Source organism: Dermacentor variabilis, chromosome 2 (assembly GCF_050947875.1).
Source record: "Dermacentor variabilis isolate Ectoservices chromosome 2, ASM5094787v1, whole genome shotgun sequence".
Classification (NCBI taxonomy): domain Eukaryota; kingdom Metazoa; phylum Arthropoda; class Arachnida; order Ixodida; family Ixodidae; genus Dermacentor; species Dermacentor variabilis.
Window position 1 is genome coordinate 256,317,513 of NC_134569.1, and position 14,682 is coordinate 256,332,194.

Consider the following 14,682-nt stretch of genomic DNA (forward strand, 5'->3'; position numbering starts at 1 on the left):
TTACCCATACCTGAAGCACAGCACTTTACTCCCTTTGTTAAAAAAACTGAACAAATAAATTAAGGGATCATCAAACCTTTCTTTATTCGTTCTTTTTGTTAATCTGCCTTCTTCTAAATGTAATAAAGCCCGAAACGAAGATTTGTAGAGGCGAGTTCGTCACACGAGTAGCTCTCTTTGCCAGTACATGTCACTGCAAGTGGTTTCACTTGTTTAACCCTTTAACCCCCAATCCCGAGTTGTACATGACATGGGAGGTTGTACCAATACCACTAATGACAAGCCACACTCATTCAACCCGAAGTTGTGCTGCTCCCACAGCCAAAGATGAGTTATGGTCTGGATTGAGAGAAGGCTGCCTTCAAGAGCAGCTTTTTTAAGAAATTTTGTGTTACGTTTTAGCCAGACACCAAATACACTACATATTCAGAATCAAAATGACAAAATATTATGACTACTTAAAATATTTGGAAAATTTCTTACATTTTCCCCAGAATTAATTTGGAGTTAAAGGCTTAATAGAATATTTGTGCCCAAAACGAGACCCTTGCTATGTTAAGTGCTTGTAAAAGTTATCAGGAAAATTTCTAAGTTTGGGCTGCCAGACAACAAAACCCCCAGATATATCTACCAGGTTTACCTTTCCAAAAATAATGGCTGATTTCTATCCCCTCCCCCAAATTAGAAAAAAATATATATAAAACCCGAAAGCAATGGACTCTAAGCATAACCAAAGCACACATGCTATGTGTGGTGAAAAACTGATAACATCCATTTGTGACGAAATAAAAGTGCCATTCCCAGGGCCTGTAGCAGAAGTTCACCAATCCAGTTCGCTAGCCTCATCCTACTTTTCATTAGGCAGTGCCCGAGTTATCTTGTGCTACGCTACAACTTTGTTAAGCTACATCTTACCGCTATTCTCATGATGAAGGCAAAGCATGCGAGTCCTCTGCATGGAGTGAGCACGAGTCCTCATTCACATATTCCATGACTAGGCTTCGAAATTGTCACGTGAACAGAGTTGGGGACACTCACCTTTCCATCACTGGCTGTAGACGCAAGGAAATTAATAACAATTTGTGTCATTTTATTTAGAAACAAGACGAAAAACAGGCGAATAGAAGGCAAGCCAAGCGTGGCACGAGCCTTTATCGCTCTATCACATGAGGCTAAACTTTCACAGCACAATAGTTTGTACACCAGAACAGTCAGGCATCATCGGTCCTGTGGGGCTGCTCCTCCTTGCTTGGCGGCGGCTGCTCCTCGGCTTGGTAGCGCAGGGTGCTGCTGGGCGGCGCAAAGGCTGGTGCCTCTTCTGGCAATTCAGCCTCTTCGGGCTCCTGTACACACAAATTTATGAGAATAAACACTTAGCATTAGGGTGTAGACGAGATGCAGTGGCAATTGCCAAAATTAAGAGCAACTTGAGTTTTTCAAGTAAGTGCAGTTCCAGCAGCTGCGCTTTAGCATCGCAACTTCATTTCCTCATGGCTTCTTGCACTTCTGCTCTGCTGGAACCTAAGTGGAATACTGGTACTTGGGCATGCTGGCTGTCCCCACTGCTGACCTTGCATACACGTCAAATCCCCCTTGTGCAGTTTCCTTGTCGCTTACAGATTCAGAACACGTATTTCTCCAAGCGCCTTATGAAAAACATACTGTTTACACTGTGTGTCAAGTAGTATTCCAGATGTTATGACACGAAGTCTTAACACAAAAATGTGTTTTTACTTTATGGAAGGCTTTTTGTATAATGGCCCAAGGAGAAAGAAGCACATGAGGCTGTTGGTGATTTGCATGCTGGCAATCACGATAGTATTATTAACATTATTAAGCCCACACTTAAGCTATGTGCAATCATTCATGACAGCAAATGCATGCATCTGTGAAGAGCATGCATGAGCTGCACAATGTGGCCTTTTATTGCATCACATGCAGCACACGTCGAATGCTTCCTGCAACGCCCTCAGTAGAAGCAGCCAATGTACACCTAAACCTCTGCACTCTATCCAGACTCGGCACAGAAGTGTGGGCTCGGGGCACAGACAAGTGAGAACAGGAAGAGGCAAAGAATAACATACACTCAAGCTTCATCCAGCATGACCTACCTTATTAGGCTCAGAGGCTGCTGCAGAAAGGTGCATATTCTGGCCTACCTTTGCGTACAATGCAACTTGCTATCGAAGATGAATAAAGTGGTGCAAAAACAACGACTGCAGCACCTGCTGCCATTCTTTGTTCACTTATCACCCACTGCACGAATAACACTGTCTCTATGCTGAGCAAGAGCAAGAAGCAAAATAATTAAATTAAACCTGTCGACCTTATACCAGTGGTACTTTCACAAAGTACTTAAGCAATAAAATTTCAGACCTACTATTACAGCACTGCAGCCAAACCTCATTACAACGAACTAATATATTGAACCAAACCTTGTTCATACATTTGGGGGAGAAATGCGGAGTACTAACCGGGAAAATGAAAGGGCAAAATTGGCATCCACCCGAATTGTAGCACAAGCTACAAAGGAAACCCGTATGTTTTTCTCAAGAAAACCTTGCAGTTGTTGATTAATTTGGCCTCACTCTGCGATTGCTAGCCTCCTGGTAAACTCGGATGGTAGAGCGACCGCCCCGGAAAGGTGCTGGTCTGGGGTTCAAGTCCCAGGCCAGGATGAATTTTTTTTCAACTGCAAAGTTTTCTTCCCGAGAAATCCGTATGTGTTTCCTCTTAAGCTTCATGCTGCAATTCGGGTGAGTGCCAATTTTTCCCTTTCAGTACTTTCCTCCACCTTGCGGGCTTCCGCAGAACTGATTTGTCATAATTGGGAAGATGTATCATCCGAAGTCACAAAAATAATTGGCAGACTCAACTGTAGCTGACAATTACATAATGCGAAGCATTGCATGAATCGAATCGTTGCAGTATTCGCCGAGTTGGTTGGGCCCAAGCAGCTCGAGATGCACATTGTTGTTCTTGTGGCTTCGGCAAGCTTACGTTTGCGCTCCAGGGTTCTTTAAGCGGGGAATTTTGGTGCGAAGTTTTGATGCGCCCAGTCAGTGCGGCATGAGATACCGAGGCGTGCCGAGAAGGTGGCGCCTGAGCGACCTGAGACGAATATTGTCACTTTCCTATCCTGTAATGTTTTAAGAGGGCAATATAAAGCTGAAATGAAATCGAGCTGGTTGGCGAAGCCAGTATATGATGCCTATGATGCTACCAGAGTGTGTGGGGATTGCACGTGCAATGCCGATATCTCCAATGCGGCCGCACGGTTATCGCGCAATGATCACGTGCTCGCTCGCGGAGGGTAGTGTGGAGAGGGCACATTTCGCCGCTCCAGCTGCTCTTCGTGTCTGGCCACGACGTTGCAGTCAAGGCCTCCTTTCCCATTCCCTCCTTTTCCCTTTCTTGGAACCGGGGAAACTACCTCTCCAGCGTTCGGGGAGAACCGCTGCTCCTGCGATGCGTCTTTGTCTTTTGGCTGAGGAGCTTGCGACTGGCCACATCTCAATTCAGCCGCTGAGACTGCCGCACGCCATTGCCCTGCAGTTCTCGGCATTTGTGGGCGACTGACCGCCCCAGGGCCCGAGCGCAGATCCATGCTAGGCGAGCTGAACCCTTATCAGCCTCTTGTGTGGTTCCCACATTGTGCGGTTTATCACCTCAGATGTGCGGAATGCTCTGCCGCTGTAGTTTTGTTTTGTATTTGTGTTTGCTGTTTGCTGGTATTGTAGCTATAAGGTGAATAAACACCTTAAGTCCAAAACTCACCCTGCACCCACCCCCCCCCTCCTGGCCTGAACCTCCAGTGGTCGCAACCCACTGTGAACCGTGGTTTAGGGGTCACAGCTCTGACTGCTAGGGCTGCTGCAAAAGTGCTAGCGACCGACTGCCGGGCTGCTGCGGAGGAACTTGAGCAGGCTCAAGTTCCTCTGCAGCCAGACTCCACGTCGTGGCAAAGGACCCGCCGATTTTCAACATGTGGCACACAGGCCTTGTACAGTTGTCTGTGCTGCCATACATGCTGACCGTCAAAATCTGCGGGCACCCCATTTCTATGGAGCTGGACAAAGGGACCAGCATGTCTGTCATGGTTGGGAAATGGTACAAGCGTACCTTCCCCGGTGTGTCCGACGAGGCTTCGGGTGTGATGCTGCGCAGCTACTCGGGCAGCTCCCCCAGGTCCAGGGTCAGGCACAGGTCAGCGTTCGCTTTCACGACAGCAAGGCAACCCTTCCCTTTTACTTAACCAAGGGGTCTTTGCTGATGCTGCTGGGCCAAAACTGCATTCATGCACTGGGCGTTCGTCTGCCAGAGTACCAGAAAGCCAGCCTACATGTGGCGAAAGACCTCCCCAGCCCCCTGATCGAGTTCAAGTCCCTGTTCCAGTCGGGGGTGGTCACATTCGCCGGCACGACGGCTGGCACATATGTACCTGAGGGAGCCCGGCCATGTTTTTTGAAGCGTCGCCCAATGCCATTCGCCCTGAAGGATGGGGTCACCCAGAAGCTGCAACAGTTACAGCGAGAGGGCATCCTGGTGCCCGTCAAGACGTCTGAATGGGCCGCTCCCATCGTACCAGTCCTCAAGCGAGATGGCGGTGTCAGGATCTGTGGGGATTTCAAGGTTACCATCAAACCCATTGCAACTGTTGAGAAGTACCCGCTGCACCGGATTGGCATTGTCTGGTCGACAGAAATTTACTAAGCTCAACCTCAGAGATGCTTACCAGCAGCTGGTGCTCCAGGATGCCTCCAGGAAGCATGCGAACGGTGGCGCGTTCCCACGAGGCCTCGCGAGATGGTCTCGCAGAAGCATGGATCAGCGCACACACGGAACGTCCGCGCCGCTTGCCGACCCCGAGCCAAAGAGGAAGAGCCTTCTACCTTTTGTGCCTAAGTTACCCTGCCGTTAGGCGGCGTTAACAGAGCAACACTTGCGCCACCTCGTACTACCGTGCAAGCATACCGACCGCTGCAGTAAAGCCACGAGGCAAAGCCGGATTACAGGAGATGGGAGCTATGCAAGAAGACAACATATTGACACGTGTACTTATCTTTATCGGGCGACCAAGTTTCGCCGCTTAACAACTGTAATCGCAAAGCGAGGGACGCCCCTGCATGTATCCGACGTTTCTGGAAAGTTATCGATGCTTCTACCCGGCTGTCTGCTGTCACCGAACCTTGTGTTATCTGATTTCATCGCGTAACGCGAATGGTGTAGAACTTTGTGGAAGGCACGCGGGTCCGAACGATTAGTCTGGAACACTCGAAGAGTGCTCTATAAAAGCCGACGCGCTTGACCCGCTGATCAGATTTACGACGATCGCCGACTGTGTTCGCCGCTCTCGTTGTGCTTTAAGTGTAGCCTGTTTTGTGGGCACAGGTTCGCCCAATAAAAGCTAGTTCTTGCCTTTCACAGTATTGCTACTGTGTTCTTTGACGTCACGACCACGTGACATCTGGTGGAGGTGCTTGTGCGTTCATGTACCGAACGCCCCCGCAAAGCCGCGATCCAAGCCCGAAGCCCGAGAACAAAACCAACGTCGTCCAAGACCAGCGTGCTAGCCGCCGACTGCAAGGACTGCCCCCAGAGCACGGACTTCTACCTGAGACGAGCAGGAAGATTGCCACCAAGTCCACCCCAATGGCAGCCCCAGCATCCCCCGTCGTGCTGCAGCAGCCCAGGGAGCCCCCCACGTTCCGCAGTTCAACATTCGAGGACCCGGAAACCTGGCTTGAGACGTACGAGAGAGTCGCTACATTTAACAACTGGAACAGCGACGACAAACTGCGATATGTCTTCTTCGCTTTGGAAGACACAGCCAGGACGTGGTTCGAGAACCGAGAAGCCACCTTAACGACCTGGGAACTTTTCCAAAGCGGCTTCCTGCAGACATTCGCAAGCGTCGTACGCCGAGAACGAGCCCAAGCGCTATTAGAAACCCGGGTGCAGCTACCTAATGAGACGACCGCGATCTACACGGAAGAAATGAGCCGTCTCTTCCGCCACGCTGACCCTGAAATGCCCGAGGAGAAGAAAGTCCGCCTGCTGATGCGTGGTCTGAAGGAAGAACTTTTTGCAGGAATGGTACGAAGCCCACCGAAGACCGTCAACGAGTTTCTTCGCGAAGCCACCAGCATCGAGAAGACACTCGAGATGCGAAACCGGCAATTCGACCGCCGCACGAACTCGACAAACTACGCCGGAGTTCAATCACTGGCCACCGACGACCTGCGCGAGACTATCCGAGCGGTCGTGCGGGAGGAGCTACAAAAGCTGTTCCCACCATCACAGCCTCAATTGGCTTCGATTGCAGACGCTGTGCATGAGAAGCTCCAACAACAACTTGGAGTAGCCCCTGAATCGCCCCAGCCTGAGCCGCAAGCGATGACCTACGCCGCCGTCGCACGCCGTCAAGGTCCCCCTCCGCGACCGCGCCAGGGCCCTGTCACGCCGCAGTTCCGTCGTCCGCCGCCGCCACCGCCAGCACGACCACCCGTCGCCCTGCGCACCTACACGAGGAAGACGGACATTTGGCACGCTCCTGACCACCGCCCGCTTTGCTACCACTGCGGAGAAGCGGGTCACGTTTACCGACGATGTCCATACCGGGAGATGGGACTGCGAGGTTTCGCCGTGAACGCTCCGCGCCCGCAGCAAGGTGAACGCCCCCGCGATATCGCCAATTACCTCGCCGCTTCTCAGTGGAGCTCTCGACGACCGTCGCGTTCGGCATCACCAGGCCGCTACCTGTCGCCGCAGCGCCGACCATACACTGGCCCAGCCTGAGGCCGGTCAGCGAGCCCATATCCGGAAAACTAAAAGCAGCAACCGATGGAGGTGCGGTTGCTGTTCGTCGAACTGACGAAGATCCTCCGCTGCCGACGAAGACACCGAAGAAACTACCTCGACAACATAACGACACGCCGCCGTCCCGACGAAATCAGGAAGCCAAGACTACACCGCTGAAAGACGACTTGACGACGCGACGTTCCAGCTTCAGTTCAATGCGACGCAGCTGTGATCTGACGCCAAGACCCAACTGCAATGCCAAACAAAGAACCACCGACCTCGACGTACTTCTCGACGGCCACGCAGTCACTGCCTTAGTCGACACAGGGGCCGATTACTCCGTAATGAGTGGACACATCGCCGCCCAGTTGAAGAAGGTTAAGACTGCATGGGAGGGCCCCCAAATTCGGACCGCTGGAGGACACCTCATTACGCCGACTGGAATCTGCATGGCAAGAATTACCGTTCATGACCGGACTTACCCTGCCACCTTCGTTGTCCTCCAACAGTGTTCACGGGACGTCATTCTCGGCATGGACTTCCTGAATCAACATAGCGCAATCATCGACCTGAAGTCGAAATCGATAACGCTGTCACAAGATCAAGCGATACCGCCGGAGAGCTGTCGTAGTCACCACGCCTTGAGTGTGCTTGAAGATCAAGTGAGCATCCCGCCGCGCTCCAGCATTATTATTTCCGTCGGCATTGAAACACCCGTTGACGTAGAAGGCGTCATCGAGGGCGACCAACATCTACTGCTCGACCGTGAAATTTGCGTCGCAAGAGGGATCGCTCGACTCCACGGAGGGCAAGTGGAAGTTATGCTAACCAACTTCAGCCAAGAGTTCAAGCACATCAACAAGGGCACGACAATCGCATACATCGAGGAAATTGTAGAAACCAGCAATGCCCCTCTCGGATTCAGCCGAATCTACCCCGATGAGAATTGTCCCCGAACCAGACTTCGACGTGAATCCAAGTCTTCCTATGAGTAAGCAGCAACAGATCAGAAGTCTTCTCCGACGATACAAAGACTGCTTTTCGACGTCATCGAGGATTCGACAAACACCAGTTGCAAAGCATCGCATAATAACCGAAGAGAGCACTCGACCACTCCGCCAGAGCCCTTACCGAGTTTCGACGCGAGAATGTGAAGCTATTAGGCAACAAGTCGACGAAATGCTGCGCGAAGACATCATCCAGCCGTCGAAAAGCCCGTGGGCCTCTCCTGTAGTCCTGGTAAAGAAAAAGGATGGAACCCTACGCTTCTGCGTCGATTATCGTCAACTGAACAAGATCACGAAGAAGGATGTGTACCCCCTTCCACGGATAGACGACGCATTGGATCGGCTCTGCATCGCTAAATACTTCTCGTCGATGGACCTCAAGTCTGGCTACTGGCAAATAGAGGTCGACGAGAGAGATCGCGAAAAGACTGCCTTCATCACGCCAGACGGCCTCTACGAGTTCAAGGTCATGCCATTCGGACTTTGCTCGGCGCCTGCAACGTTTCAGCGCGTCATGGACACGATGTTAGCCGGACTGAAGTGGCAGACGTGCCTTGTTTACCTGGATGACGTCGTTGTGTTCGCCGGAAATTTCGACGAGCACCTTAGGCGGCTTGCGACAGTGTTAGAAGCCATCAAGTCATCAGGGCTCACTCTGAAGCCGGAAAAGTGCCGTTTCGCTTACGGTGAGCTTTTGTTCCTAGGTCACGTGTGATCAGCAAATCAGGAGTACGCCCCGACCCACAGAAGACAGCTGCCATCGCAAAGTTCCCGCAGCCAACCGACAAAAAGGCAGTGCGCAGATTCCTTGGCATGTGTGCCTACTATAGGCGCTTTGTCAAGGACTTTTCACGCATCGCGGAGCCGCTAACACATCTAACGAAATGTGATGTCGCGTTCAAGTGGGAAACGCCGCAGGCCAAGGCATTTCAAGAACTCAAACGACGCATGCAGTTGCCGCCGGTACTTGCACACTTCGACGAGGACGCCGATACCGAAATCCACACTGACACCAGTAGCCTAGGCCTCGGTGCCGTCCTAGTCCAGAGGAAAGAGGGACTTGAAAGGGTGATATCGTATGCTAGCCGGTCGCTGTCAAAAGCGGAAAGCAACTATTCTACGACTGAAAAGGAATGCCTCGCCATCATTTGGGCTACAGCTAAATTCCGCCCTTACCTCTATGGCAGGCCATTCAAAGTCGTCAGTGACCATCACGCATTGTGTTGGCTAGCTAACTTAAAGGACCCTTCAGGACGGCTGGCGCGATGGAGCCTCAGACTACAGGTATATGACGTCACGGTAATATACAAGTCCGGAAGAAAACACTCCGACGCCGACTGCTTATCGCGCGCCCCCATCGATCCCCCGCCGCAAGATGACGAGGACGACGACGCCTTCCTTGGTATAATAAGCGCGGAAGACTTCACTAAACAGCAACGAGCCGACCCAGAGCTAAAAGGCCTCGTTGAGTATTTGGAAGGGAACACCGACGTTGTCCCTAGGGCATTTAAGCGCGCATTGTCTTCGTTCACGCTACAAAACAACCTGCTCGTGAAGAAGAACTTCTCACCAGTCCGCGCCAGCTACCTTCTTGTTGTACCGTCAGCGCTGCGTCCAGAAATACTGCACGCCCTACACGACGATCCAACTGCTGGGCACCTCGGATTCTCCCGGACGCTGTCGAGAATACAGGAAAGGTATTACTGGCCGCGTCTGACCGCCGACGTCACCCGTTACGTCAAGACATGCCGAGACTGTCAACGATGCAAGACACCACCGACAAGGCCAGCAGGATTGCTACAGCCGATCGAACCCCCTCGCCGACCATTCCAGCAGATTGGGATGGATTTGTTGGGGCCGTTTCCGATATCAACATCCGGGAATAAGTGGATCGTCGTGGCGACGCACTATCTCACCCGTTTTGCTGAAACTAACGCTCTACGAAAAGGCAGCGCAGCCGAAGTGGCAAAATTTTTCGTGGAGAACATCCTGCTGCGACATGGTGCCTCAGAAGTCCTCATCACCGACTGAGTACAAATCACTGAGTACAAATGAGCTTTTACAGCAGAGCTCACCCAAGCCATTCTGCAGTACAGCCAGACAAGCCACAGGAGGACAACTGCCTACCATCCGCAGACGAATGGTCTCACGGAGCTCCTGAACAAGACCCTCGCCGACATGCTAGCAATGTACGTCGACGTCGAACACAAGACGTGGGACGCTGTCCTGCCGTACGTAACCTTTGCGTACAACACGGCGGTGCAAGAAACAACACAGATCACGCCGTTTAAGCTGGTTTACGGCAGGAACCCGACGACGACGCTTGACGCCATGCTGCCGCACGTAACTGACGAAGAGAATGTTGACGTCGCTAGCTATCTCCAGCGCGCCGAAGAAGCCCGACAGCTCGCCCGCCTGCGAATCAAGAGCCAGCAGAGGACCGATAGCCGACACTACAATCTCCGACGACGCTTCGTCGAGTACCAACCTGGCGACCGTGTTTGGGTGTGGACCCCGATGCGCCGACGAGGACTCAGTGAGAAACTACTCCGACGCTATTTCGGACCCTACAAGGTCATCCGACGTATTGGCGCTCTGGACTATGAGGTCGTGCCAGACGGCATTTTGCATTCACAGCGGCGCCACGCACGATCTGAAGTGGTCCACGTGGTGCGCCTTAAACCCTTTTACGGACGCTGACGAACTTCGCCATTTTTTTAATTTTCTTTGCTACGAGTGCTTTTGTTTATTACCTTCGTTTGTTTGCAGCATCGGGTCGATGCTTTTTAAGAGGGGGGTATTGACACGTGTACTTATCTTTATCGGGCGACCACGTTTCGCCGCTTAAAAACTGTAATCGCAAAGCGAGGGACGCGCCTGCATGTATCTGACGTTTCTGGAAAGTTATCGATGCTTCTACCCAGCTGTCTGCTGTCACCGAACCTTGTGTTATCTGATTTCATCGCGTAACGCGAATGGTGTAGAACTTTGTGGAAGGCACGCGGATGTGCAAGAGATGTCCAAATCAGAAACACATCCGACGTCTTTTAGAAGACCGTTGACTGCCTTGTACTAGTCGAACATTTTATAGATAGGCACTAGACGTCATTAAAGATCTTGAATATGTTGTGTTTTGTGGTGCGTCCAATAGATATTTGTGGTTAGGTGGGATACGTATTGTATAAACGTTGGCATTATTAAGCCGCCTTGCACGCGCGCGTTCTAATCCCGATAAACCAGTACTTATAGCACATGCTGCCTGCTTTTATTTTGTGGATTACGCAATTGATTGTCCGCCTTGGAAGCCCTGGGTTTAAATATGGCTGAATAGAACGGCGTTGTTCATCAATTTAGCTGCAGCGCACCTGTAGTCAATCGAGGTTTTGGAACATAGTCTGGAACATTCGAAGACTGCTCTATAAAAGCCGACGCGCTTGACCCGCTGATCAGATTTACGACGATCGCCGACTGTGTTCGCCGCTCTCGTTGTGCTTTAAGTGTAGCCTGTTTTGTGGGCACAGGTTCGCCCAATAAAAGCTAGTTCTTGCCTTTCACAGTATTGCTACTGTGTTCTTTGACGTCACGACCACGTGACAATATCAGGGGACACGTGAGAATATCATGCATACCCACAATTTCTAATGTATCAGTGTAAACGTGGCTACTATGGTTGCTTACGACTTGTTGCGTGCCTACGAGTGCAGATGAGAAGAATCGAAAGGTGCCTTTTTAGTTGTTGGCCCAAATGAAGTTTTACTAATCACTGAGAAGTGGCAAACTTCCCGTGACGTTTTTGCCGGCCATCGCTGTAGGCCTAACTAGTGCTGCTTCACCGTGTGTCGGCTACCAAAGTTACGGTTTAGTGCTGCGTTGAAACAAATCTATTGACAGCGGCCATACGACAGTGTGGCCCGCGCTGCCGTGAAATTACCTTTAGGGCAAAGTTCCTTGCCATAAGCATCACTGAAAAGGCAGGGCTACCGGCGGAATATGTAGATGATTCGTGCAAGCACAAATGGAGACTGTTTTTGCAAAAATTTGAGCATTGTATGCAGTTATTTCTGCAGGTTATATCCACAGATATTGAGAATCTCATTTCCAGGTTGTTACAACTGTAAGTGCAGCTTATACATTGAAAAATATGTATATTCGTTCGTTTTGAATACTTTGAAAACTTTGCACACTAAAATTTGAGCCAAAATGAGTACTGAATAGCATAATGTTTGATCGAATACAGATAGACTTCAATACAATGAAGCATTTAAATTTTTATAACTTCTTGTCGATAGAATGCCATGTATAATATACCATGTATAATCTAACGAAGTGTGTTTATACACTTTCAATATAACAAAATTTCGCTGCTGCTGCAGAGGAATAATAAGGCAATATCGTATTTATCTGAATCTAGGCCAACAGTTAATATTGAAGTAATCATATACCAAACTCTAGGGTTGGCTTAGATTCGAGGATTTCAAAAAACGTGCCACTTTTTAATTGAAATTGATAAATATGGTGCATAGCTAGCACCATCTAGAAAAGTCAGTATCACAGCCACTACTAGCTGTGCCAGTAGCCAACTGAAGTACATGAGTGACATCACCATATTGACCTGTGTCGTAGCGGCATGCGGCATGGCGTTATTGTAATGGCATCAAACAGGCAATGGCACTATGCTGCTGCTTTCAAAAGAAAAGTTTTCAAGCCGGGCAGGACTTCGGCATCGATGAGAAAAATGTTCTTTGTTGGAGGGGGAAACGGGAGACTTTTTTCGTGCGCCGGCTGCAATGAGGAAAGGAAAGGGATAAGGAAAATTGCAACGTAGAATGCGCTTGGCACGCTCATATTCAATAAATACTGTTTTCATTTTGTGTACGCTGTCTTTGCTCTTTTGTTTGGCCTACATTCAAGGTAATCTTTTTTTCTGGCTTCGGACTTTTGGGGGTTAGCCTAGATTCGGACAAATACGGCAAATGAAAACTGGTGCCGACGCTTATGGTCAAATGGTTGAATTACTTGCGGTTGCTTCACACGCATATCTAAAATCATGTGTAGCGTGATCAAGAGTGACCACTGAAGCGGAGCAATGTCATATTCCATATAAAGTCCAAGTCCGATAAGATCCTATTGCACCCGGCGCACTGTACCCTATAGGAGGCATTCACTGCATGCCTTGGGTGCAACGGAAAGCTGGCGAGGGTGAGCCGAAAAGGATGGTCAAGCGCCGCCTTCCTGCACAAGCAAGGGGAAACGGGGGAGGGGAGCAAGCTTGCCGTAACGCTATCGAGCATGCATGAGGCAGTGGAAGGAGCGAGGGAAAGGTTGGCATGTGTCGCCTTTTTCAGCACGGATGTGGTGGTGCAGGGCCATCAGTGTGACTGAGTGCAGCCCACCGGCATGCGAAAATAGGTAATCAGCTGTGTATGCAAAGAGTGGGCATGTCGAGATGGCAGGGCATCATGTGCATTGTCTCTCTGCACGTTTAGTACTGGAGGTTATGTAACCTTGAGTTTCTGAGACCCGTTGAAGCGAGAAGCACACGAAGCTCCTCGCTGCCAGCGCTTTTAATGACAGCGTCAACTTACTGCAGGCGACACTATCAGCCGCGGGAGTGCAGTGGACGCGAAAGCATCGCAGGTTGCGCTTTGTACTGCCAATGTTGAAGATATTGTTGACACCGCATGATATCGTACCTTTGATTGGTGACTATCATGTTCAACGAAATATTTTTTCCTTATTGAAATGAATTTTTTCCAACTACCCAATAATGGGGAAGATTTCACGGCCCCTTCTATATAAGAAAATCTATCGGCAACTGTACTTAAATGCATAAAAGGTCAAATTACAATATAATGAAGTGCTGACTTTACAGACATCGATACCCAGAGGTTCAACTGTATTTGAAGGTATTGAATATTTGCACAAGCCTACTCGTGACATATTTGAGGCATCTTGTACTAAACCTCGTGTGTGAATGTTCTAAATGGAGCTCGACTACCTCGGCTGTCTTTATTGACAGCATGCGCGCAAGCCCAAGTGAAACCAAGAGCAAGGCACCTGAAAGAGCAAGTTGCCTACGGGAAGGCTTCGGATATTCGTGGAGCATGCACAGATAGCTGTGCTTTTCTAAGCAAATCGGTGATTGTGTTGTCCTCGCAGTGCCTGTAGCTTTCCTGTTCTAAAAGTGTACCCAGCAGTGCCACAAATAGTAAAACCAATCACCAGGCTGAAGTGAACTGGACCAAAGTACTCACCTCTTCAGGGCAAAGCTGGATGGCACGCGACAATGTCAGTCGGGCACTGTGAGATCGTTCCAAAAAGTAGCCATTAGATGTCTCGTTGGACTGGGCTGGTGGCGACCACTGGCTGTAGCCGTACTGGCTGCCAGCTCCGTAAGGGCGCTGCAGGACAGAAGAAACACACCTGTGTCTAGGCACTCCTCATAAAACTGTGCTATGCACAGAACATTCATGCTGCTCCCTCTGTACTTGAGAGGCTTGTCCAATGTAGCCTTTGAATTTGCTGCCCTTCAGATCGAGCAAAGCAGTGAGGCTCTTATACGGGCTACATGGCAACGAGACAAGGTTTCTTTTTGTGTACTCCATCATGGTGGTCGTACATGGTGAAAAGGTTCAAACAAATAATACACAGTTTTCGCACTTTATGCAATTGTAACACTTACTATTTGTCCTGTGCGGCTACACTGTCACTTGCATACAATTTTGAAGATATTTAACACTACAGCAAGAAGAATTAGACATTGCTGAATCACAGGAAACAATTGCAGTAATCCCTCGTTATAACTAAGTCAGCGGGACGGCTAAAATATTAGTTGTAACTGGTAATTTGATATAAGCGACCACTTGAGAAAAGC

At 49.9% G+C, this 14,682-nt stretch overlaps 1 protein-coding gene across 14 annotated transcripts in view; it reads right to left on the minus strand.

Moving 5' to 3' along the window:
- Positions 1 to 1,073: 1,073 nt before the first annotated feature.
- Positions 1,074 to 14,682, minus strand: part of faf (ubiquitin carboxyl-terminal hydrolase-like faf) — an 819,194-nt gene continuing 805,585 nt past the window's right edge. For all 14 annotated transcript variants that reach the window (XM_075682882.1, XM_075682878.1, XM_075682872.1 and 11 more), the window contains 2 exons: positions 14,063 to 14,209; positions 1,074 to 1,343 (listed from right to left, as the gene is read on the minus strand). In XM_075682882.1, coding sequence (XP_075538997.1) covers positions 1,212 to 1,343; positions 14,063 to 14,209 — 279 coding nt within the window. In that variant the 3' untranslated portion in view covers positions 1,074 to 1,211. The remainder of the gene's footprint in view (positions 1,344 to 14,062; positions 14,210 to 14,682) is intronic.